General features: G+C 41.1%; 1 protein-coding gene across 1 annotated transcript in view; it reads right to left on the bottom strand.

Annotated features, from left to right (window-relative positions):
* The window catches only part of SYTL5 (synaptotagmin like 5), a 60,219-nt gene that overhangs the window by 25,706 nt on the left and 10,313 nt on the right, over window positions 1–24,200 (bottom strand). Inside the window, exons 2-7 of the mRNA XM_054166069.1 lie at window positions 23,734–23,949; window positions 9,164–9,279; window positions 7,292–7,427; window positions 5,163–5,288; window positions 2,721–2,877; window positions 951–1,080 (exon numbers count right to left, since the gene is read on the bottom strand). Of these exons, the coding sequence (XP_054022044.1) occupies window positions 951–1,080; window positions 2,721–2,877; window positions 5,163–5,288; window positions 7,292–7,427; window positions 9,164–9,279; window positions 23,734–23,949 (881 nt within the window). The remainder of the gene's footprint in view (window positions 1–950; window positions 1,081–2,720; window positions 2,878–5,162; window positions 5,289–7,291; window positions 7,428–9,163; window positions 9,280–23,733; window positions 23,950–24,200) is intronic.

The raw sequence follows: 24,200 nt of genomic DNA, 5'->3' as shown, positions 1-24,200 counted from the left end.
TGTCCGATAAGGAGACAATGAAGACTTTGAGGCCTGTTCCCAGGTTGCCTGCAAATTTGCTTGGCATCCATCTGCTTTGATAACATAAGGCCACTTCTTTTCTACTAGGGCAGAGCTTATTTTATAAGGAAGCAGAAACAGGGGGTGAATAATGTTATCTCCTTTGATTAGCTCTGTGGGATAAATCACTAGGTTTCTGCTCTGGGCTAAATTCAGCTGAAATAAAGTGACTCCTGCTGTGTTACAGAAAGAAATCTGAAAATCTGAACCCACTCTGTTAGCCCTGGAAGAAGCCAGCTGAGAACCTGGGAGAAGCAGAAGAGTGCAGGGTGTTGCTGACTCCTGTTTCAGGTAGGTAAAGGAGGAACCATAGCCACTGCTGCAAAGTAGCTCTGAGAGCACCTTCCTATGCAAGATTTATTTACTTAACAGGCTCCAAAGAAAGGAGGTAAATTACAGATGAATCTACTGGAGCAGTGCATCATGTATGAAAATGAAATGACTTGAAGTCCGTAAGGGACTTGCTCTCCAACAGCTTATTGTTTCCCACCTTTGCTTCTGAGCAAAGTGTGTGTGAAATGCAATGGAAGCAGTCCTACAGCATTTTATTCTGTTTGCAGGGAGGTATAGTATTTTATACAGTTGACCACACAGAGAATGATTCAACAATGCGCAGTTATGAATGAAATCTTGTAATAATCCTACAAGCATGTGACTTACCTAATACTGACATTGTGCCAACATTACTAGGGCTAGGATTAACATTTTTTTTCAAATGTAAAACTTGTTAAGTGGTATAAGCCTGGACAGTAAAAGGGAAGAATTTTCAGAATGAATATGCATAGGTTTATGAAACTTAAATCTGATCTTTCAAAGGGCTTTAAAAATGAAGGGAGCAGAATAATACTCTGATGATAAAGGCTGGCAGAAAGAAGGAAAAGAATACTTGCCTGATGACAAAGATACCCTAGAAACTGCAATGGAAGGTGTTCCTGATGCTTTCCTACAGTGCTTCTTCACTAAAGCTTCAGGTACACTTTCACTTGCTGGAATAACCATGCCATTTTCTAAACCAGTGTCCTGCACGATAAGAAAAAAATGCACATCCCATAAATACACAAAGCAAGCTTATTAGCCATTCATCTACAAAAGTGTGTATTAGCTCCCAGAATTCCAAAGCTCCTTTATCATCCAGTCTGTTATTGCAATCTAAATCCATTCATCTAATCTGCTGTTTAGCACAGATCCTGAACTAAAAAAATCTGCACAAAGACGCAATTCTAAGTTTGAAACTGAAAACCAGAGCAATGCACCAGCCCTGAGAGGAGGGAAATTAAATGATCAAATCCATTAGAAGTTCACTTAGCTTAGAAATAAAATGTTTAAAAAATAATTGATCATAATAAAAAATGAAAAACAAACAAACAAAACAAACAAACAAACAAACAAAAAAACCACACCCAGAAATATAAGGAGGATAAAACTTATTGTTTTATCTTTATCAGCATAATGGTTTAAGACCAAATGAACTTTGGCTAATTAAATTCTGCTCGTATGAGCCCTTAAACAGAGCCAATATGCTTGATATCATTATGGCTTTTTGCCTTCCTGTAAAGGAATTACTCAAAAAATAAATAACTCCACCTAAATTAAAGGGTTTGGCCTTTATGAGCCAAATCTAGTGCACTTAGAATAAAATCAAACAATAGACAAAAATCAACTATTAATTTTTTTACAGCTCCCTAAACTGCCCTTCATATAGACTAACTTACTTTTTATTAGAAAAGACTATATATTAGACTTAAGTATTTGGAAGTTACAAAAAAATCCAGATTTGTTCAACAGGCCTCTGATCTCAAACACTCATCTCCTTATTTTCCAGAGTAAGAGGCAAAAGGAATTACATCTGATTATAAATTTTACTTTCCTTGTACATTTGAGTCATGGCAACTTAGCACAACTTGCTAATACAACCCTGACTTCTTAAAAGGAGCAACTGAATTTAATTCAGAATGAGTGAGTGCACAGCCAGGAGGAGCTGCTTGACAAACAGGGAGGCTGTCTGGGAACAGAGTGTCTGTTTCTGGCTGGATGAGCCTTATGCTTACTACATAACAGCCAAGGCACCTACAGACATGACAACCGATGTTCCAAAAGGCCTAACAGCAGGTAAGAGGAATCCCATCTTTAATTTTGATGAAGCATCTAGTATACATTTTGTGTTATGCTGTAATTTATGCAGACCCCAGTGACCAAATCTGTAAAAAACCTGAAATCAATATGGTTTGATCTTCTGCAGGTGCTGAACTTGCAAAGTTTCCCTTAGAAGTGAAGCATGCTGGACCTTGCATGCTTTAAAGTCACTTCCTTATTTCACAGCCCTTACTCAAGGCCCTAATGTGCCAAAAAAGCTTAACTCCCATCCCTTGTGCTTCCCAGCTCAAAATCTGCAGATCATGAATTAATGCTGGACAGTAACAGGAATTTTTAGACAAAGGAAAAATGTCTGCCAAATGAAAACCCACATCACTGATAGAACATAAAGATTTTTATTCTAGTAGGGACCTTCCCTGGTCCCAGAAGAATTAGGGAAGAAACAAAATATCTGTCAGGCTTGGTCCTTTCTGGGCTACACAGAGATGTAACAGGGCAGATACCAGCCAAGCCATCTTGTTTGGTGCCATGTGTACTTGGTGTCAGCTCTGCATCACTGTGCTTACCCTGCTATAATCTGCAGTCATGCTGCGTGTGCTGAGTGCTGGAGACCTCTGGAAGGAAGGTACTGAAACATTGCCTCTGCTCACAGGACCCACAGCCCCTTTCAGCTGGCTTGCAGTGGCCTCTGTGTCACCACTGTTAAGTGAAAGGGTGCTCCCTCTGGGATGGAGAGAATAGTATTAAAGTGTTATTGGTTTCAGCAAACTCATTTAGCAAACCATTGCAAGAAAATGGCCATGGTAACAGTTTACTAGAACAACATTGCCCTGGAGGAACTGCATGATTCACTGCAAGGAAATGGGCACCTGGAAAGAAAAACACAGGCAAAGATGAATTACAACTACTTGACACATATAAGTAACACAAATATTCTCAGCACTTCTATCAGAATTGTGAATAGCCCAAATGGGCAGCTCTTTCCCAGGCTGCAGAAGCTGAATTCATCCATGTCCATTTCACACCACACTTGCATCCCAGCAGTAGGTGCAGTGACTCCAATAACACTTCCTATCAGGCTTCTCCTTGGTTTACAGGAAAATATAGTGACATGATAGTTCCCTCCACTTCTGCAGCCAGTGTTAATGCCAGCACTATCTCCAGGAAGTCCAAAATCCTTGGCTGTCTGCTCTGTGTCCTGTTCAGAAAACATCTTGTTTGCTGTCCTGTTCATACTGTAGCAGTGACTTTTGACTCAAACTGATCAACTCTTTCAACTACCTTGGAAATCTAGAAGAGCTGGACATGTCTTTTTGCCAGTTTTTATACAAAATAACAAAAGCAGAAAATGACAAAAGGGCCTCTGTGATCAGCATACCAGAGCCCAGTTGCTGTCTAATACCACAACAGGCAGGAATTTTCCCATGGGACATTATTTATCAGTCCATGTGAACACTGAGAGAAAGTTGTTGCACTTTTTGTAGCTTTTCAAACAGTGAAGATTATTTTTTAATGTATTTAAATAAATTTCCAATTAATGCTTTATTTTCACTTGAAAGTTGATTTGTAATAAAAGTGCAAGTATTGGCTGATTTACTCTTCTGTTTTTTTCCACAAATACCAGTTCAAACTTCTAAATTTTTCTTCACAACTGAGGAAAATTTCAAATGGTTTTCCAGGACAGGAACAGTTCCACATACATTCCTGTTTACTACTTTTAAAACAGACAACCAACCAGACTCACAACCAACCAAAGCCACAACCAAACCATACCCTAGGAATTGATGAAGGAACTGAATCCTTTCCACATGGAAAATAGTGTCAGATGCCAACAGTAGTGCAAATTTACTGGAGAAAACATTAGGAACTTACACTATACTTTAAGCCAAAAGAGACTTGATTAATAAATATTTCAGGTGTGCAGGCATCCTCTTTGTGCTAGACTATATGAAACAGCAAGCACTGGCTCTAAATCCACATTGGTGGACTTATCAAAACCAAGGAATACAAAGGGAAACCTCAAACACCAGAGCTGTCAGCAAATGTGCAACCATGTTTTTGTCTTTAGTGAGCATATGGTAACCTTTTTACCAAATGCTATCCAATTTCATATATTGACAACAGCAGATAATGCATCATAAACATGCCCTTTTGCATGTGCACTTCACATACACTAACACTTTTTAATTTGATGAGCTAGTGATCAACAAATCCTACTAAATGCATTTTGGATGAATTTTAGTCCTATTTGTTTGCAAATAGATGCGTCTTTGAGGCTGCAAAAGTCAGAAAACCCAAGGTTAGTGGCTGTCATCTTTATTTTATTGAAGTTGTCGGACTTCAGTGCACACACCTTAATTTCCAGACCTGGCAGTGTATGGAAAATAGCCCAAAATTCTGAACACCTAAGTTTTATTGCCTGTTACACTAATTTTGGTGGATTGTTGTAACTTTCTGTTACAAAAGTTTTTGTTGCATATTCCTTACCTCAACCCAGACTTTGTTTGTGCTACTTCCCCTCCTGTCTGTGGTGGGGGGAAGTGGGCTTGTGAGAACAGGCTGTGTTAACCTGGGACATTCATTTAGCACAGCCTTCCAGTACCTGAAGTGGGGCTAGAAGAAGGATAAGGAGAGTCTGTTTACAAAGGCCTGCAGTGCCAGAATGAGGAGCAATGGCTTTAAGCTGGAGAAGAACAGATTTAGATTGGATGTTAGGAACAAGTTCTTTACTATGAGGGTGGTGGAACACTGGAACAGGTTTCCCAGGGAGGTGGTTGAGGCTTCTTCCCTGGAAATATTGAAGGAGAGGCTCAATGAGGCCCTGGGCAACCTGATCTAGTTGTGGGTGTCCCCGCTGACTGCAGGGTGGTCAGACTAGATGAACTTTGGAGGTCCCTTCCAGCCTGGGCCATTCTATGATTCAAAGACACAATGCAAGACTGGCAGAGGACTGGCAGACACCCTAAGGTCAATACTGGCGTGAGTTGTACCAGAGTTCTGTTGCTCACCTCTCAGAAGGCGGCGTTAACTGGCCTCTGTGCAGACTTTGGATTTCAGCTTCTGAGCCTTTGCTCCTTTCACCTTCATCTTTACCATTTTTTAGTTCTCCTTTGATAACTGCCCTAAATACTTTCCTGATGGAAACAGGGAAAAGGTTTCAAAAGTTGTAAGAAACAGCAGACTGAAATGTGTGCCTTATCTTAGTTTCATGACTGACCTATGAACAGCTCTGGTCAACAGAGCACCAAATCTGGTTATCAGACTGATTCCTAAGAAAAAAACAAAACAAAACAAAACAAAAGCATCACATTTGCTATAAATTGCTTTTTTATAACAAAACCTTTAAACATCCCTCCTACTCAGCATGACAACTTCAGGCTTTGATCCACAAGTCCCTGTTGCGAAAATTCCACTGTAGTTTAGGTTTTTTACAGTTTATACCCAGCAAAGTATTTTGGACTTTCCTTTGGACTTTTGGACATATTTGTACTTTCCCCTAACATATTACACTACATGTATTCTCTCTTAAAGATTTCTTTGCAGTTTCTCCAATTATATGCCTCAGTTCTGAAAATCATCATCCCTTTACCCTGCAAAATGCGGCCTAATAAGTCAGAAACGAACAAAATTAAAGTTTTGAAGAGTAATAGGATTCTTAATAGACTTACAAAAAATAATAGACTGCTAAGTCATCCCACGACACCAAGTGCCAGTAGGAGTGGGCCCCAAAATAGCTTTGTTAAAACAAATCCACTAAAGAGACTCATGGATGTGGTACCTAAGGAAAGAAGGAGTGAAGAAGGAAGAGGAGGAATAATGAAATACTTCTAAGAGATATCACAAAATACACTAGAAGGAAAATCAAGCAGGATTATTTGTCCTTTATGGGGGCATGTCACCACCAAAAAATACTTCAGGCCACAAACTGAAAAACGCTGAACACTGCTAAAATAAACAACAGGAAATTAGATATAAAAAACTCCTAATTGTTCCTCACATGAGAATATGACTAACATTTGCACAATAGTTAAATCAAAAGAGGATTAGAAAAATAAACTTTAATGCACTCTCACTATAGCTACTAATTAGGATGATTTAGAGCAATATCACAGCCCTATTATAGTAGATTCCCCAAGATGGTTCTTTGTTCACCTTAATTTGGAAAGCAGAGGTGTTCTGATGTTCTTTTTCAAAATGTTAAAGAGAGAGAGGTTCACTGACATTAATTTCTGGAGTTTCTGGAACAAGTGATTCCGTACTCAGCTTTCTACAGTTTTTTGTTGGGTTTGGGTTTTGGTTTTGGTTTTTTTTTTGTTTTGGTTTTTTGTTTGTTTGTTTGTTTTGTTTTTGTTTGTTTGTTTGTTTTGTTTTGGTGTTTGTTGTGGGGGGGCTGTTTGTTTTTTTGTTTTTAACTTCTAAGGAGAACTATCTACCTACCTTACATCTAGGATCCATAATAAAATGTGTTCTTCTCCACCCCCCCTGACAGAAACAGTTTTCCAACTATCAGCCCATGGAGCTCCAACCATGCTATGAACACTCATCTGATTTTTCTTCCCCTTCACCCAACAGCCTCAAGTTCCATCCAGACACCATTCACACAGCCATATATTCAATGGATCTGTTCATGTTCCCTGAGAGTGAGTGTTCCTCTGAAGGACACAGCCAAAATGGGGTTAAACATGTCCCTGAGACTGCAAGGTGACCTGCAGTATATCTGTTTACTCATAGTCACACACACAAGAAAGGGGCACTGCTTCACTGTTAGACTGCATTTGCACAGCAGGAAGCTAAAGGAAAACTTGACTTGTGAGAAGAACTAACCAGTACTTGCAATTACTTCTCCAACAAACCTGCCTTTAGGGACACTCTGTTATTTCTGGGTATAAGCAAGAAAAACCCAGGAGTGAAACTGCCTTTTTTTTTTCCTGCTACATTCATAGCTGAAGTGTAATTACAGCTGCACTTGCTAGGGAACAGCAATCTAATTATAGTTAGCATGCTTATAAAAGAAGGCTGATTCTAACCCTGGAAAGTTTGAGGCAGAAGTGGAATGCTGGAGAAACTCAAACGAAAATATATCCAACCATATACAGCTGTTATCTGATTTATCATTTTTCAAAAGAAAAGGCTTTACCCTATCTTTTTAGGTCCACTGAAGACTGATTTAGGCCCATTTGTGGATGAGACTGATACATCTGGCCTTTTTTCTTCATTTTCTTGGGGTTGATCATTAAATGTTCTTCCTTCATCCTTACTGGAAACTGTATCTTCTGTAGTAGAGGGTGAAGGAGGAAAAAAAAACGAACAGAAGAGGGAATGATGAATGTCTCACAAAAAGGGTAGCACACACCAAACAACCTACAACAATAGATTTGTCATTTTTCAATATTGAATAAAGCTATATAATAATAATGAAAAAAAATCAACCAAATAACCAAGGAGAGCACCTTGTCTTTTCCTTTTAATAACAGAAAATAAAACTTCAAGTGGCTTGAAATGTGTCATTATCAACTCTTGTCTTGAACTATGCTTCTGAACTGGCAACATTTAACAACCACAGGAACTAAAATGCAGTTTTGTAGTGTACAATATTTTCTGTGTTAAAAAGAAAGAATGTTCTCTAGGACAAAGGTGTGGGGGAAATGGCTTAAATATCTGGTTTTTAATATATCTATCAAATAACAACATAGCTAATTTGACAGGCTGCATAATATCAGACACCCCAAAAATGTTGTAGATATTTGCCCATTTGGCAGTCTCTGAAGCACAGTGAAGGTGGCAGTGTATTTGCACCAGGCATTTTTCCATTGGCAGTAAACCAGTCCCTCTCCCTACAAACTGCCCATACTAATCACCTCCCTACTAAAAGTGCTAAATGCTACATCTGAAAACAGACTCCCTAAATAACAGCTTCTGGGTGTAGAGTGAAGTAGTGTTGTGTTTTGAGCTTTTCTCAGAGCCCAAAAGCCCAAAGGAACAGATTGGAACCAGATGCAGCTGGTAAAGGATTCTCTAGATGTAAGATGGATTCTCTTTATATGCAGTTCCCTTAGCTATCGGGAACAGGTGAAACAAGCCTGACCTCCTGGTTAAACAGCAGGACAGTGTCAGAGGGCTGAGGGCAGGAGAGAGCGAGCAAGACCGGAAATCACCGCCTCTTAAATAGGGTTGTGAACAGGAAGTGGGAGCGGAACAGACTTTGACCTGGGGACCCCGGCCCTGGGGTCTCTCTGCCCACCCGGGTCAGGTTTCTTGCCCACATGAGGCTAGGTTTTTTACAGCCCACCCCCCATCCTGGGCTTGGCTTAACCCAGCGCAAGTAATTAAGTGAAGACAGAAGCATCAGCATTCAGGAACAATTCCTGTTTCTTAAACCCCCAGTCCTGTGGTCCTGGTTCGAAGTACCACAGCAGCTCACGGATGTTGCTTGGTCAAAACAGCCAAAGTGTTTATTGTATCCAAAAATGCAGGGGCAATTTATCAGGGATATTTGGGCAAAAGCGAAGTCAAATGAGAACTGCAAAGTGCCAAGTATTGGATATAGCCTGTGCTCCAGTATTCAGCTCAGGAGTTAACATTTATCTTTCTTATACATCACCATCATAAATAAGAGAGCCAAAATAATAACAATTAAAAAACAAAGTGGCTGGATTTAGATCTCTGCACACAGCCAAGCTTCCTGGCAGGAACTGAGAATGAATTTTTAAAGCTTCTGCTGCTGGCTTTGCAGCTGAATAATACTGTCTGCTTGTTTGGTCAGTGAGATCTTTCAGCAACTCTCTATCTCCATGGAAATATTTCATCATTCATCTGTAACTTACCTTTCCTCTGTATTAGGCATTCACAAATCACTGTATAGTAATACCCAAATACAAAATTAAGGTTCAAATTCTTGTTATACTTACACCTTTGATAGGGAAGAATAAAATACCACACAAGTCAAAAACTCTGGAAACAAGGTTTCAATGTAATAGGCAAAAGCAAATCCCTCTCTTGTAGTCCTTACCTGGGAATTTGTGTAGGATAGATTGTCTGACAACATCAGTTCCAAGAAGATTTGATTGTTTGAAGCGCTTTGCTCTCTCTTCAAAAAACCATTCTCCTGTCACTATCCGTAGCTCTCTATATGGGAAAACAAAAACAAAAACCAGAGGGACCATGCACATTAACCAATTTGGCCAAAGAAAGTTATTGCTTAAACCCTTCTGTTGTTGTTCATCCACTATGCTTGCAAACTCTAGGTAACATTTGCACAGTTCAAAATAAAAAGGATTGATTTCTTGGATTTCTTTGCGGTACCTGAAGGAGGCCTACCAGAAGGATGGAGAAAGACTGTTTCCAAAGGCCTGTAGTGACAGGATGAGGGGCAATGGCTTCAAACTAGAGAAGAGCAGATTTAGACTGGATATTAGGAACGGGTTCTCTACTATGAGGGTGATGGAACCCTGAAACATGTTGCCCAGGGAAGTGATTGGGGCCTCATCCCTGGAGATATTCAAGCTGAGGCTTGACAGGGCTCTGGGCAGCCTGGTATAGTTGAGGATGTCCCTGCTTACTGCAGAGTGGTTGGTTTAGATGATCTTCAGAGGTTCTTTCCAATCCAGACCATTCTATGATTCTAATAGTGAGACACAGCAGAAAAAGAATACTTTCCTTCTTTGTGAATGAAAAGTGATTTTCAGCACATGGAAATTCAGATGGCAAGTAAGTGTTTCAACCACTTTAATCAAATTTCTGTAAAAAATACGTAGCATACTACCTCCCTAGTCCTTTGGATAGTGCACTACTCAAGCTTACAGTTTCCAGGATCTCCAAAATGACAAGAGATGTAGAAACAACAGCAGTGGACAGAGGGAGAAAAACCCTTACCAACACACCCGCCAGTGAAGTCAGCATTTCAAGGACCTAGTCCATATACAGGTTGCTGGAACCCTTTATTTCTTTTTGATCTCTAATTCTCATATCACAGAATGTTAGGGGCTAGAAGAGACCTCAAGAGACCATCTAGTCCAACTCCCCTGCAAGAGCAGGATCACCTATACCAGGTCACACAGGAACACATCCAGGCAGGTCTTGAATATCTTCAGAGAGGGAGACTCCACAATCCCCCTGGGCAGCCCATTCCAGTGTTCTGTCACCTTCACAGTGAAATTTTTTTTTCCTCATGTTTGCATGGAACTTCCTATGCCCCAACTTCCACCCATTGCCCCTTGTACTGTCATTGGGCATCACCGAGAAGAGCCTGGCTCCATTTGGCTGATTGGCACTCACCCTTTACATGTTTATAAACACTGAAGAGGTCATACTGTCACTCTATGTAGTTCCTTCACATGGAAGTGCTGTTATGAATAAGCTATGCTGCTTTTCCTGCTTTAAAATTCTCTTAGCTATACTAGGAACAAACAAATTCTGTACTGGCAGTGTTTTCTACACATATGTACTTATGCTGATTATTAGCCTTTTCCTGAATTAGTTTCATCAAGGTAAAGCCTTGCTGCCAGTTCTACTGCCTCACTACATAGAGCTGATAGCCAAAAAACCCCACAAATAATCATGAATATTCAAATTTAAATATTCAAAGCAAAAGCCAGGAAGGGACTTTTTACAAGGGCTTGTAGTGATAGGATGGGAAGGAATGGATCTAAGCTTGAGGAGGGCAGATTTAGACTGGATCTTAGGAAGATATTCTTTATAGTGAAGGTGGTTGGACACTGGAACAGGTTTCCCAGGGAGGTTGTGGATGCCCCTTCCTTGGAGGTGTTCAAGGCCAAGTTGGATGAGGCCTTGAGCAACCTGGTCTAGTGGAAGGTATCTTTGCCCATAGTAGGGAGTTTGAAACTAGATGATCTTCAAGGTCCCTTCCAGCCTAAACCATTCTATGAATCTGTGGCAGCTCAGGCTGGGTGCCTCCTGTTACTGCCACAGAAGTTACACCTCCAGTTTCCCGAGTGCCCAACCCAGTAAGGTGGACACAGGAAACAGAGCATTTCATACCCATAAATCCTGCACCCTATAAATCCATCTGCAAAGTCATTCTCTTCCTCTTCCTTCCCTCTCTGCTCCTATGGGAGATGCTCCCTATCAGGTAACAGTGGGTGAGTATCTCATAGGCCTTGAGAAGAGGGGAGGCAGTCTCAGACCTGGCCAGCCTGAGACTAGCCTAGTGGTGGGGTGGGGGGAGAAGGGGAAGAAAGAGCCCTGGGAGTTTTGGGTACACCCTCAGGTGAGGAGAAGGGAAGTGTTGGGAGTCCTTTGGGTGTGCTGTAAGGGACTCTGTACACTTTGGGATATCTTTGCCACTATGGTTTGCAATTTCTGTAAAACACCAATTGCTTTTCCATTTAAACTTTCCATCACTTTGCAAGCCAGTTGTGTGAGTGTCATTCTTCTGTCCCTCTCGGGGCAACAGGGGATCTGTCCAGCCTTAAACCAAGACGATCTTTCAACAACAATAAAACCACAACAAATCAAAACCAAACCAAAACCCAAACAAACAAACAAAAAACTCCCCAACTGATTTAGCTCCAGACATGTTCCTAATGACTTTATGATTAATTAAAATAAAAATGTATTTTCAAACCTAGTCTCTTGGGTGTGAAAATAACTACAGATGGATTTAGAGCACTGATCAGTGTCTTCACTATTAAATCAATTTTGAGTCATGCTTGAATGCAGTCTCACTTGGGAAAATACTTAAAAATTGTAGAATAGGATCCTGCTATTGGTAGAAAACATTATCAGTTCTTCCTATCCTGTTAATGAATCACACACCTTTGCATGAGTCATTAAAAAAAATATGTTATAAATCCAAGCTAAGTGTCCACAAGCAAAGAAACAGAAGATTATCGCCTTATCTTGTTGTTGCAGACACCTAGTGACAAAACCCCCTATAATTCCTCAGCCCAATCAGTCATTATGCAGGGCATTAAACAAAATGTCTGCATTTCTACTCAGGCCTTTTTAATTACTTTTGTTAGCCACAAACACTGGAAAGGATTCGTTGCATTAAAAAAATACACACAGTCTGGCTAGAATTCAAACCAGGTTTTGTCTCCATTTCCACAGTTCATTTTCAGCATTCGCTTGTCTGTGCAGTTATTTTTACACAAAGGCCTCCAGCAAGTTAATGCTTTATATCAAACCATAAACCTTTCACACCTTTAACTATGCCATCATATTCCATTGCAATATGAATGACATATTACACTGCAGTGGGAATGACATATTTCATTCATTTTTCCCCCTCAGTTACTCCCAAGTTTGACCATAAAACTCCACTCTTTTCCCTGTGTGTAACAATGTTATGTATAACTTACCAGCAATGCTTAACTTGATCAAGGTCAGACCAGGCACTCCCCACACCCTTATCCAGACACTGTTCCACAAGCTTGGGGTAATCTGGAGGCGGTATGATCTATACCCAGGGTTCCCACAGTGTGTGAGGCTGCCCCACACAAAGCTACAGGCTTTTGCAAGCAAAAGCTTGCAGCATTTTCATACTCACCCCTGAACTGTGGCACCTGCCTGAGATGTTGTGGTTTCTAGGGGGACAGCCTTCTGCCACAGGGTCCCTGGCTAGATATCTCCTACATTTTCTGGCCAGATATGAACAGTGAAAAGGGAAAGAAAACCTCTGTGGTGCCTCCCATACCACAAGGGACCTCAGCCTAAGTGGAATAGTGTCTGAGATCAGTGTGTCTGCTTGTTTTACCATATATTAATGTTATTGTCTGATGTGAGGATTCAGCTTTGTAGTAGCAGCACCCTAAGTGCTGAAGAAGAGCCATGAGGGCTGGCAACTGAAGGAGCTGCAACCAAGGGGAGGATAGTTAGGGCAGCTCTAGGAGGAAGCCTAGAGGATTGAGGTCTGGTGGGCTGGCATGTAAAGATCAGCAGCAATGCTGTTAGTGGAGGGAGGAGATCTTCTCCCACCATACTTGACTGGGAGAGGGCCTTTCTCTTCTTCTCCATTCCACTATGGCATGGGTCATCTACACCCTCACAGTTCACCATCAGTTTCCTTTTCTCTATCCCACTCATCAACTGTCATCCCAGCAACCTTTCATACTCAACATTTTGTAGCAAAGCAGCCTGCAAGAGGAGAAAGGCTAGCACTGGGAAAGGGAGCAAGGCAGGATTAATGTGAGGAACTTTCTCTTCCTCTTGTCATAGTAACTACTGACCCCACACACATCTTCCTTGCAGTCACATAAACCTGTCCAGGGAAGAGATAGATGAGTCTATTTGTGCAGCAACAGCTGACCCTTGTATCTTCTGGCAAACAAATACACATTCTACTTCTCCTGATAATCTCTCTACAAGCTGTCATGTACCTGCCATCAAATAGCCTCTAATTGGGTAGCTGCCTTGTTGCTTAGCCGAGTAAGCCTGAGGTCATTGCTGCATCTCTGGCAAACACAAGCCAGATCACCCAGGAAAGAGGAGGGTGTAACCAACCCCTTTTGCAGGCCTGAGTGGGCAAGGGAGTACAACAGTCCATACACTGATGGAGCTGAACCTGGGCTGGTTCAGCTAATGATGGTAATGTAATTGAATTGGCCATCTTCTTCACCTGGCTGTTCTTATTAAGCAGTAATATGATCCACGTTTTAAACTGAGGTCCAACTCCTTTGCAGGACTACTTTGAGAAGACCTACACCCATTCTTCTCTGACTTCACCAAGGCCTGAGATAAAATGCACTCAACTGAGGTAATAAACAGCGCAAATAAAGGGAGTATTGCCTTGCTTCAGTCAAGCGCCTCACCTCTGTATTTGGTTCTGTTTTCCACAGCAAACAGGAAAACAACAGCCATAAATAGGCAGCCATTGCAAGTGTCACGTGGAACAAATGTTGAGATCTTTGTCCTCATTAGCATCCATAGTACAGTCAGACTTGGGATCCTGATGTCAGCTGGCAGGCAGTCCTCTTTCACAAAAATGTCCTTACCCAACAGATCACCTCTACAAAACCATCATATTCTAATGAAATAAAGGGAAAACCCCTAAGCTTTTGAATTTCCACTGCACTAATATTGGATATGTTTTTCACATACACTGAACAATTGACATGAAGTCTGATGTTTGTGTTATCTTCATCATTCACAGGTGTCAGAAGCACCTATTAAAACAATTTTTGTTCCACACATACATAGAAATTAACTCAGATTACATGACTGCCTAAGTCTCTGATTTGAAGTTTGAGTTTCAGAAATTAATTTGACATTTTGAATCAAAAATTGAAGAGCAAGACCTAAAGAGTCTTATACCAGTATGATTTTCATGCATTATAATTATGACAAAGAGGGGCTGTCTGTCTTACTGAGACACTACATCCTTCTTCTGATACAGGACTTAAATCAACCCTTCCCACCTCAACTGTTTCAGTGGAGAAAGAAACAAGATCATTTACTCAACAGCACAGAAAATCAGTGCTCTCTGGTTTGGGTTTTGTTGCTTTTTTTTTCAGATGGGCCCAAGGTCCATACCGACTGTAAATCATGCTGCATGCATGCACTTTCTTCCCTTTCTCAACTATCATGTACCACACACAAAAATATATATATGTGTTTACCAAAACAGTGTTTAGGTTGGTCTTCCACAGTGTGTCACTGATGCTGACTTCAGCAGTTACAGAAAGAGGGGAAACAGAACTATAGAATCACAAAGTATATCTGGTTGGAAGAGATCATCCAGTTCAACTTTGACCCAGTACACAAGGGTCAGTACCAAACCATGAACCCTGAGCACCAGGTCCACACACCACCTGAACACCCCCAAGGATGGTGACTCCACCACTGCCTTGGGCAGACCATTCCAGTGTTTGATAATCCTCTCTGTGAAGAAATATTTCCTAAAATCCAGCCTGAACCTCTCCTGGCACAGCCTGTAACTATTTCCTCTAGCCCTGTGACTTGCCACCAAGGAGAACAGGCTGGCCCCTTCCTCACCCCAACCTCCCTTCAGGTAGTTTTAGAGAGCAATAAAGTCTCCCCTCAGCCTTCTCTTCTCTTATAACAGTGTTATAAGTCGTAATAGAAGCAATTTTTGTATGATTGCTCTTTCCTATACTCAAAATGGCTATGAAAAATTTAAAGAGAAAAAGCCTCACATTCAAGTAGCTAGGTTTAGGCTCAGATACTTCAGGTAACTGCTAAAGTCCTTAATTACTGATCCACCTACTCGCATCATCATGTGTGAGAGTACATTATGGTTTCATGAGTCTTCTCCCTCTATGATCTCCTACTAAATGGAGATCACTAACATGCTGCTCAGTTTAAAAATGAAGCATAGCCTGTGGCGTGCCCCTGCCAAAAATTCAGTTTGTTGTTTTCCACTCTCATTTTTGCATGTTAAATGCCCACTTATAAAATTTGCATTTAAAGTGGAAAATCCAAGTGTCTTAGTTTAGAGCGGACTGAAAGAAAAACATTCTACACAGGACTGGAAAGAATTGGACATTTAAATGAGAGTATTATTCCCAACTATATACAACAGTAAAAAACACAGAAACAACAAACCCATATTCAGCCTTGGCCCAGTTCTCAATCCTGGGCTTACCAAAACCTCACTAGGCCAAATTGTCCAAAACCTAGCACCCCAATCAGGCCTCAATGCCTCCCCTCCTCCATACCTTCTACCCTGGCCCAAATGATGCACTAAGGACAAAAGCTGAAACTCCCTTGAAATACCAAAGAGCACACTGGGAGAAGAGAGGGAAGAGGGCTGAATAGCCTCTGCTGTCCATTTGTATAGGGAAGATGCAGGCATGATGGGATGAAGTAACAAAAGATTGCATTTTCCAATGTCCACCTCCCTCCATCTCTCTGCTACTTGGAGGACTTTCAACTCCACGGTTAAGACATCCAGTCTTAAACCCACAAGACCCAGTTGTTAACTTTTAATAATGTCTTCAGAAAAGAAAAAATAAATACATTTTTAAAAGACAAAAACCCCACTCTGCTTAAAAAAAAAAAAAAGGTTCATTATCCATTTCATTATCCAGCCTAAACATATCCACAGCAGAGGAGTTAATCTAGCTTCCTTTATCCCGCTCCTCAAGTTATTTTACATCTTCTTTGTGAGTAAAATTTGAAGAAAAGAAAAAGACCAAAGGCTGGCTAAAATGCAGCCTACACATGAGCATACAAATAGATACATAGCCATCTATGTATTCAATCCCACAGAGTACTTTCCATAACATGAATTAATTCCAGAGTGATGCTTAATAAGCTGTGAGGATACTAAATAGAAACTTTTGACCTTATGAAAAGAAGGTAAATTTGCTTGGATGTTGCTAAAATAAAAAGAAATAACAAGGAATCTGAAAAGCATTTGCATTCTAAAACATCTCTGATGTCTCTGTTTTCAGGCTTCTAATGGGTACAAATGTTACTAAGATGCTGATGAATTTTCATGACACTCTAAGACAACATCATTTCAAAGATGAAGAGAAATTTCCTGTTACTGCTTTGTACTAACTTGGGCTATCTAGGCTGTTGAACATAGTCAAAATAAAGGCATTGGCAGTAGATATCTAGACATGTTCCTAATAAGAGATAGAGACAGCATCAAGATGCAAAATATTCAGTAAAGTGCTTGAAGAACTTGATTTCCCTCAGCTTATTCATCATTTTAGATGATAAATTTAAAGCACAAAGTGATCATGTCTTAAGAAGATGCAGAGAAAAAAAGTTGCCTTAATTGAAAGGGAGAGCTCATCACTGTCTACAGCTACCTTGAAGGAGGTTGTGGAGAGGCTGGAGCTGGTCTTTTCTCACAGGTAATTATTGATAGGACAAGAGGGAATGGCCTCAAGCTGCAACTGGGTAGGTTTAGACTGCACATTAGGAAAACAATTATCACAGCAAGAGTGGTCAGGCATTGGAATGTGCTGCTCAGGGAGCTGGTTGAGCCACCAACCCTGGATGTGTTTAAAGGTCATTTGGATGTGGTGCTTGGGGATATGGCTTAAGAGTGAACCTTGCAGAGCAGGGTTGTTGGTTGGACTCGGTCGTCCTGAGAATCTTTTCTATTCTGAATGTTTCTGTGGTTCTGTGTTTCTGTGAAAGTTTCTCTATCAGCACCTACGTTTGAAACCTCCTGAGGACCTCTAGCCTTTGTATATGAGGAATGGAGCAGAAAGCTTCCTCTTTCATCAAGTGTGTTGCTACATTCAGACTCAATTTACCTCAGTAAATACTACAATGGGATCATCAAACACACAACCATGTAAATAAAGGCTGTTTTGTTCTCTGCCCTCAGTTGCTGCACTCTGAGGGCAGAACTAAGAATTTGGCAGAAGTCTTACCTCTAACTCTCTTGACCTTGCAATGTTTTATCTTGCAACTTTTTCCAGCTGGTGAAAACTCCCATGACAAAAAAACACAACAGCCCAGTTTTTTTTCTCTTTATGGACATTCAGGGGAAATATCCTTTTTCAGTAACTGTGAATAAGACAATTTATACATAAAACTAAGTTTGTTATACTTAATACTGACAAACATCTCTCACTAGTCATACACAATTCTCTTCCTTCAAATTCACTGAATCTCTTTTTGAAAAGTGTTTAGGATGTAACTGATGTGCTGTCATGAGCTTCCCCATCACCATAAGCTGTCTTTCAGGCATGTCTGACTTCAGAAAAATGGCAGATGAAATGCTCTAAAGATTAATTTGGAGAAGAGGAGTCAGATTCACTTGTTGCCATATGAAAATGTTCTGACTGGCAGAATGTCCTTGTGCTTGTATTACAGGTATCCCAAAGGCCTGCATTATGCGTGGATAGGCAGGTCTCAGAATGCTTGGAAGGAAAGAAAGGTCAAAATGTATTAAACAAAGCCACAGGCAGAAGCTGGCTGATATTTTCATTTCTTGCCACAAGATGTTGTTTCAGCAACCATTTTACATGACCTGTGGAATTCAACATATTTCTGCAGTAACTTTCTGTAGTACTTGTCAGCCTCTCTTTGACGGAACATACTCAACACCCAGTATCAGACCTTCTTTGCTGACACCAGATACAACACAGTAAGCTTCCCTACAGTTCTGACAAACTTGCTTCTGAATGTATTCCTGCAGGTATAGCTGATGAGTGAATAACAGAGCTTGTACAGGTTACTGTCAACACCACCTGATAGATATTCTAGAGGATAATTTTGGCAGAACAGTCAAGATCTGCTACAACATCAAAACCGCAAAGAGTTCACAAAGGCCACAAACCCTTCTCCCTGCCTTTTAAGGGTCTCACAGAATGTATGACAACATAAATAGACATTCTAAGGAACAGTATAATCTAGCTCTGCCAGTGGAACAGCACAGAAGGTGCTAGAGTCTATACATATATCAAAGTTAACCTAGTCTCATTTATCAAGGTTGCTAAAAGGATGTGCTAAAAATAAGTTTCCTAATACTTTTTGCAAAGCCACTAGCATGGCAAAACCATCCAGTCTGACAGGCACAAACACTCTACACAGAGCGATGCTACACAGAACTAAGAGTTTCTTCCCTTCATTCTATCTTCCCTACTCACACAGCATAACAGTCTCTTAACACTCAATTCCTATTTTCATTTCCTTGCTGTCTGCCTATTAATCTTGCCAAAGGCCCTATTCACTTTAACTTCATCAGCTCTTCCTTGAAATGTAATTTGAAAAGCCTAAAACTCCTGATTTTCCCCTGTGTTTCTCACTAGAGTGAGAGAAAGGAAAGGAGAACTTAAAGAATTTAAGCTAGAACTGTGGGCAATGATTTAACTGAAATACCCATCTCAAACTTTAATCTCTGCACTGCCCACACAGGCTTTTTACAGATCATTAGCTGTCAATATAGTCTTGTAAAAGCACTACATGGACAAAAAGAAAGGACAGAATATTTCAATTTAAGATTCCCAACACCAAAACAACAGAATTTTAGCACTTTCAAATGTTAGCACTTTGCAAGCAAATTACACCGTGGTTTGTAATAACTTCAAGGCAAGCTTCAACCAGAATTAATTTTCAAGCTGTTTTCTAAGACCACTCCTTGCCATACAGCATTGCAGCACAATCACAAGAAGTAGAGATGGTTTGTACCTCATTTACTTTTCAGTCTCAAGCTACAACTGTCTTTACTGATATCATCATTCTTGAGAGAGATTTATCCAACCTGTTTTTAAAATAAGATTCTGCAACCTCTCCAAGCTGTATCAATATTCATACCACCTAACCTAAATTCTTTCCTTTCAATGCAACTATCACATAAACTTTCCTCTTGACTGTGTATGCCATGGTATTGGTCACTATTTTCTGCTGAAGTTTCTCTAGTTAGCTAGTTAGAGGCATGCTACATAAAACAGGATTGCATCATTGCTCTGGAACTTTCAAGACAGGAAGGACATGGACCTGATGGAGCAGGTCCAGTGGAGGGCCATGAAAATGATCAGGGGGTTGGAACATCTTTGCTACAAGCACAGGGTGAAGGAGCTGGGGTTGTTCAGCCTGGAGAAGAGAAACTCTGGGGAGACCTAATAGTGACCTTCCAGTACCTGAGGGGGGGCCTGAAAGGAGGCTGGAAAGGGACTGTTTACAATGGCCTGTAGTGACAGGTTGAGGGGCAATGGTTTCACACTGGAGTGGATTTAGATTGGATGGTAGGAACAAGTTCTTTACCATGAGGGTGGTGGAACACTGGAACAGGTTGCCCAGGGAGGTGGTTGAGGCCCCAACCCTGCAGTTATTCAAGGTGATGCTTGACAGGGCTCTGAGCAACCTGATCTAGTTGAGGATGCCGCTGTTTACTAGATGGGCTAGATGACCTTGGGAGATCCCTTCCAACCCAGAACATTCTATGATTCTATGCAGACCTTAATTCTGCTTGCACATTTTCCTGTGTGATGATGGACTTTTCTATAGTAGAAAATTATGTTGATTCATCTTCAGCTTTTCATTAAGTACAATAATGAACAGCTTCATAAGCTGCTTTTATCCTCATTTTATGTTTCTGCAGCTGTTTTTGCCCAAATGCAGTACTTCCACATGCCCATAGGGAGCTACCTCTTGCTTTTTCTTCAAATCACTTCCCTAAATTGTAAGCATCACTTTGAATCCTAATCCTGTCCCTCAGCAAGCCTGCAGCACCTCTCAGTTTTATGTCACCTGCAGGTATAACTGGCAAACTCAACTGCTACATCTTTGAAGTCCTTAGTTTAAATACTTATCAGTAGAGCACCAGGAACTAGTTTGCTCTATACTAGAGCTTTGCTTTGCTTTTTCTTGACAGTGAAATGTCCATAACTACCCTGAGAAGGGAGCTTCACAATTTTCCAGGCAGGTCTGCAATTACACTGACAGGGTTTATTCCAGGGTATAGTTCCCTTTGTTTATGAGCTTGTTAGAATGGCACAAGAGAAAGTATCAAAAGGTTCACTTAAGTCAAGTTGCAAGACATCAACAGATCCTCCTCTCTTCACAAGGTCTGTCACCATATCAAAGAAGGAAATTATTTGGTTTTGACAGTATTTGTTCTTGAGTCAGCTCTTACTCATCATCTTGTCATTTTCTCTAGGCTTTCAGACAGCAGAGGAATCATTTGTTTCAGTGTTTTCAGAAAATTAAAGGTAACTTGACAGGGTCAGCAAATGCCTTGTCCTTCCTCTCTTCATTTTTAAAGAGTAATACTGTGTTTCCCATTCTCCACTCTTGTCATCTCACCTGCGCCCCATCAGTTCTGAAAGGCACATCCTGAGATCATCTCAGGAACTGGCTGAAGCAAAGCACAAAGAACTCAGCCAGGCCCCTACCAATGCAAAATCATTTCACATAATCAGGCACTTAATACATGTTTCATCTAAAGAGGTGAGATATTGTGCTCTGGATGTGCCCCACTGGCTGCAGAGGTTAAGGCACCTAACTATAACCAGATGTTAACTTCCTAAAGCTAAAGTTAAAAGTCACAAACTCCATGTCCTGCAGTATTAATTTTCCACTAACCATCTAGATAGCAGCAGCCTTATGTAACCAACAGCTTGGGTTCACACTTTGATACAATTTACAAAAAGGCATGTCATTTTGATACAGAAATGAGTTTTGTTGCCCAGTACAATTTCTTCTTTCCTTCATGGTTATCTTACTGCATCAAGCTATAAAATCCAATTTTTACCATTTCAGTCATGTGAATTATCCTTCAAAGTAAATACCTTTGAATATATAACATCTGGTTTTGTTTATTTGCTTTATACCTTGTGTTAAAATACTGAATCTCTGGTTTTGTGCACTGAGATCTGCTACCCTCATTCTCCATGCTCAATATTCCACCTGCAAATGGCAGCTTTTTACCCTGGCAATTCAACTGTTGAGCCAACTGGGACAACACCAGCTGATGCACAGGCCAGGTCCTGCTCCTACACTGCCTGTAACACAAGTCCCTGAGAGACCATAAAATGTTGCAGGAAGAGTGAGTTAGCCACTACCCTGCTCCAGACCCAGCTGCCTGTGTCATCACAAGACACTGCAGAAGCCACTCTCAGGCTCCTTTCGTATCAGTCCAGGCAGAAAGATCATGGATGTTACAAGTAGGTCATAGCCGTGGTTACTCAACTACCAAGACAAATGGGACAACACCAGATGATGCACAGGCCAGGTGCTGCTCCTACACTACCTGTAACACATGCAGAAACAGTGAGCTCACCACTACCCTAACACAGAGCCAGTCACCTGTGACATTACAAGAGGCTGCAGAAACAAGACCTAGGCTCCTTTTGTGTCAGTCCAAGCAGAGACTTCAGGGACATTACAAGCAGAGGCAAAGCTCAGATTCATACTCCTGACCTCTAAACAACTGAGCAAACTGGAACAACACCAGGAGCTGTACAGTCTTGCTACTGCTCTGTGTTGGAATCAGGTCCCTGAGACACCCTTAAAAACTGCACAAAGAGGATGCTTGACCCAAACCTACCACTGACATGGCCACTTGTCCCATCACAGATGGCTGCAGAACCTAGTCACAGACTTTTGCCAGGCCAGCCCACTCAGAACCACTGGAGATCTTAAAAGCAGGGGGAAAGATAACTGTGTACCTCTGGTGTCTCAACTTCCAATCCAACTGGGAAAGATGCACAAAAGATGTGCAGACCTGCTCCTACCCTACCTCCAACTCAGGCCTCTGACAGACCCTGAATGCTGCACAAAAACTATACTTGCACCTTAACATGCAAGAGAACCAGCTGCCTGGTTCTCCAGCTGTGAGAAATGCAGTAAACCCTTTTGTCTAACTCCCACTATGGCACAATTTACTTTTGAATGATCGCTAATAGAGACATAAACAAGGCTCTCTCTTGTCATGCAGAGATGTTCAGTTGCTGTAAACAGCATAAAATGCTTGGGCTCACAGCTTTTATCTCTCTTTCCATACAAGTCTGCTTACTGTATCAATCAGAACATACAGACCTCACTTGTTCTTAATTCTCTTTTGTTAATTTTGATTACTTGATTCTTACATCTATGTCTTTATCACACAAACTAGAGAAGAGTAGATTTAGATTGGATGTTAGGAACAAGTTCTTTACCATGAGGGTAGTGGAACACTGGAACAGGTTGCCCAGGGAGGTGGTTTGGGTCCGATCCCTGAAGATATTCAAGGTAAGGCTCGACAGGGCTCTGGGCAACCTGATTTGGCAGAGGATGTCCCTGCTTACTGCAGAGGGAGTTGGACTAGATGACCTTTGGAGGTCCCTTCCAAACCAAACTATTCTATAATTTTATGATTCTATGTGAATAGACTGTCACTGGCTGGTTTTCTGTCATTTTCAGAGTATTACTGTGGTAGTTTTAGGGTAATGCCTAGGAAAATTTTCCATAGATTGAGTAGAAAGAGGTAGAATGTAAATAAATTACCATTGGATGTAAAAGAGAAAATAATGATAAGGTCTAAATGATCCCATTGCTCTGATAACTAACAAATTTAGCTGTATAAACTAATTCTCTGTCTTTTAGGTTTCTTCACTCTAGCTGTTGCTGACCTTGGCTGTGTTCTTCTTGTGACTAAATACTAACAAGGCACCATCTGCTCTTCTCTTTCTCTTGTCCTGTGTACAGGGGAAAAGGGAGGAAAGAGGAGGAAGCTGTTGGTAGCCCCCTGGTTTCATCCACAGGGGGTTCTTGTATTGTTTATAAATTGCAAATACATGTAAATATTGCATATTTTGTACACATTCATTGCATTTCATATTTCTAGACTTTAGTGTGCTTGTAAACATAATTTCATTTGCTTTCAACAGACCTGGTCTGGTACATTTTGGTTTGGGGGGCAATTTCAACCCACCATAACTACCCACCAACAGCTTACTATCTGTGATGCCTGCAGCTTTCTTTAGAAAGCAAGCTAGCTGAAACTGCCTTGGAACTTAAAAACAAAGACAAAGAAAAAAGAAAGCTGCAAAATAGTGCAGCAAATAAAACCACCAGAGAAGCCTCTTGTGTACTTGCTGCACGTAGGCTTTTGTGCTTAGGGGGTGTGAAACAGCAACATCAGCACAGAATTGCTCATAGAGCAGCACGAGCGGTAATCTTGCTAAACGCCTTCATGAAAGCTGCACAACTTACGCAATCTTGGCACAGACTGAGCACTTCCACTGCCCATCGGCCCCCACCACACGACACTTATTGCACACTCGCAGTTTGCAGGTTTGGCACAGCTCTCCTCTGTCAAAGATTAAGCCCAGGCTTTTCTGGCAGCGAACGCAAACCCTGCTGTTGTCCTGTGGACAGTGACGGTTTCCGCCTTTCCTTCTCACTTCCAGAAGCTCGTTTTTCAGTTTCCTGGAAACAAGAAAATAAAATCTTTTAATCTGGAGATACAGACCAATGATCTGTCAGAGCTTTTTAACAGATTAAGATTCAGAGTTAAAAAAACACTCTGCTCTGGTGAGACCCCACCTGGAGTACTGCATCCAGTTCTGGAGCCCCTATTACAGAAAGGATCTGGAGCTGCTGGAGCATGTCCGGAGAAGGGCCACGAGGATCATCAGAGGGCTGGAGCTCCTCTCCTATGAGGACAGACTGAGAGAGTT

The sequence above is a fragment of the Dryobates pubescens genome, chromosome 12, assembly GCF_014839835.1.
Source record: "Dryobates pubescens isolate bDryPub1 chromosome 12, bDryPub1.pri, whole genome shotgun sequence".
In the NCBI taxonomy this organism is placed as follows: Eukaryota; Metazoa; Chordata; class Aves; order Piciformes; family Picidae; genus Dryobates; species Dryobates pubescens.
The sequence above is the reverse complement of the archived record's forward strand: the minus strand, read 5'-3'. Positions and strand labels throughout refer to the sequence as shown.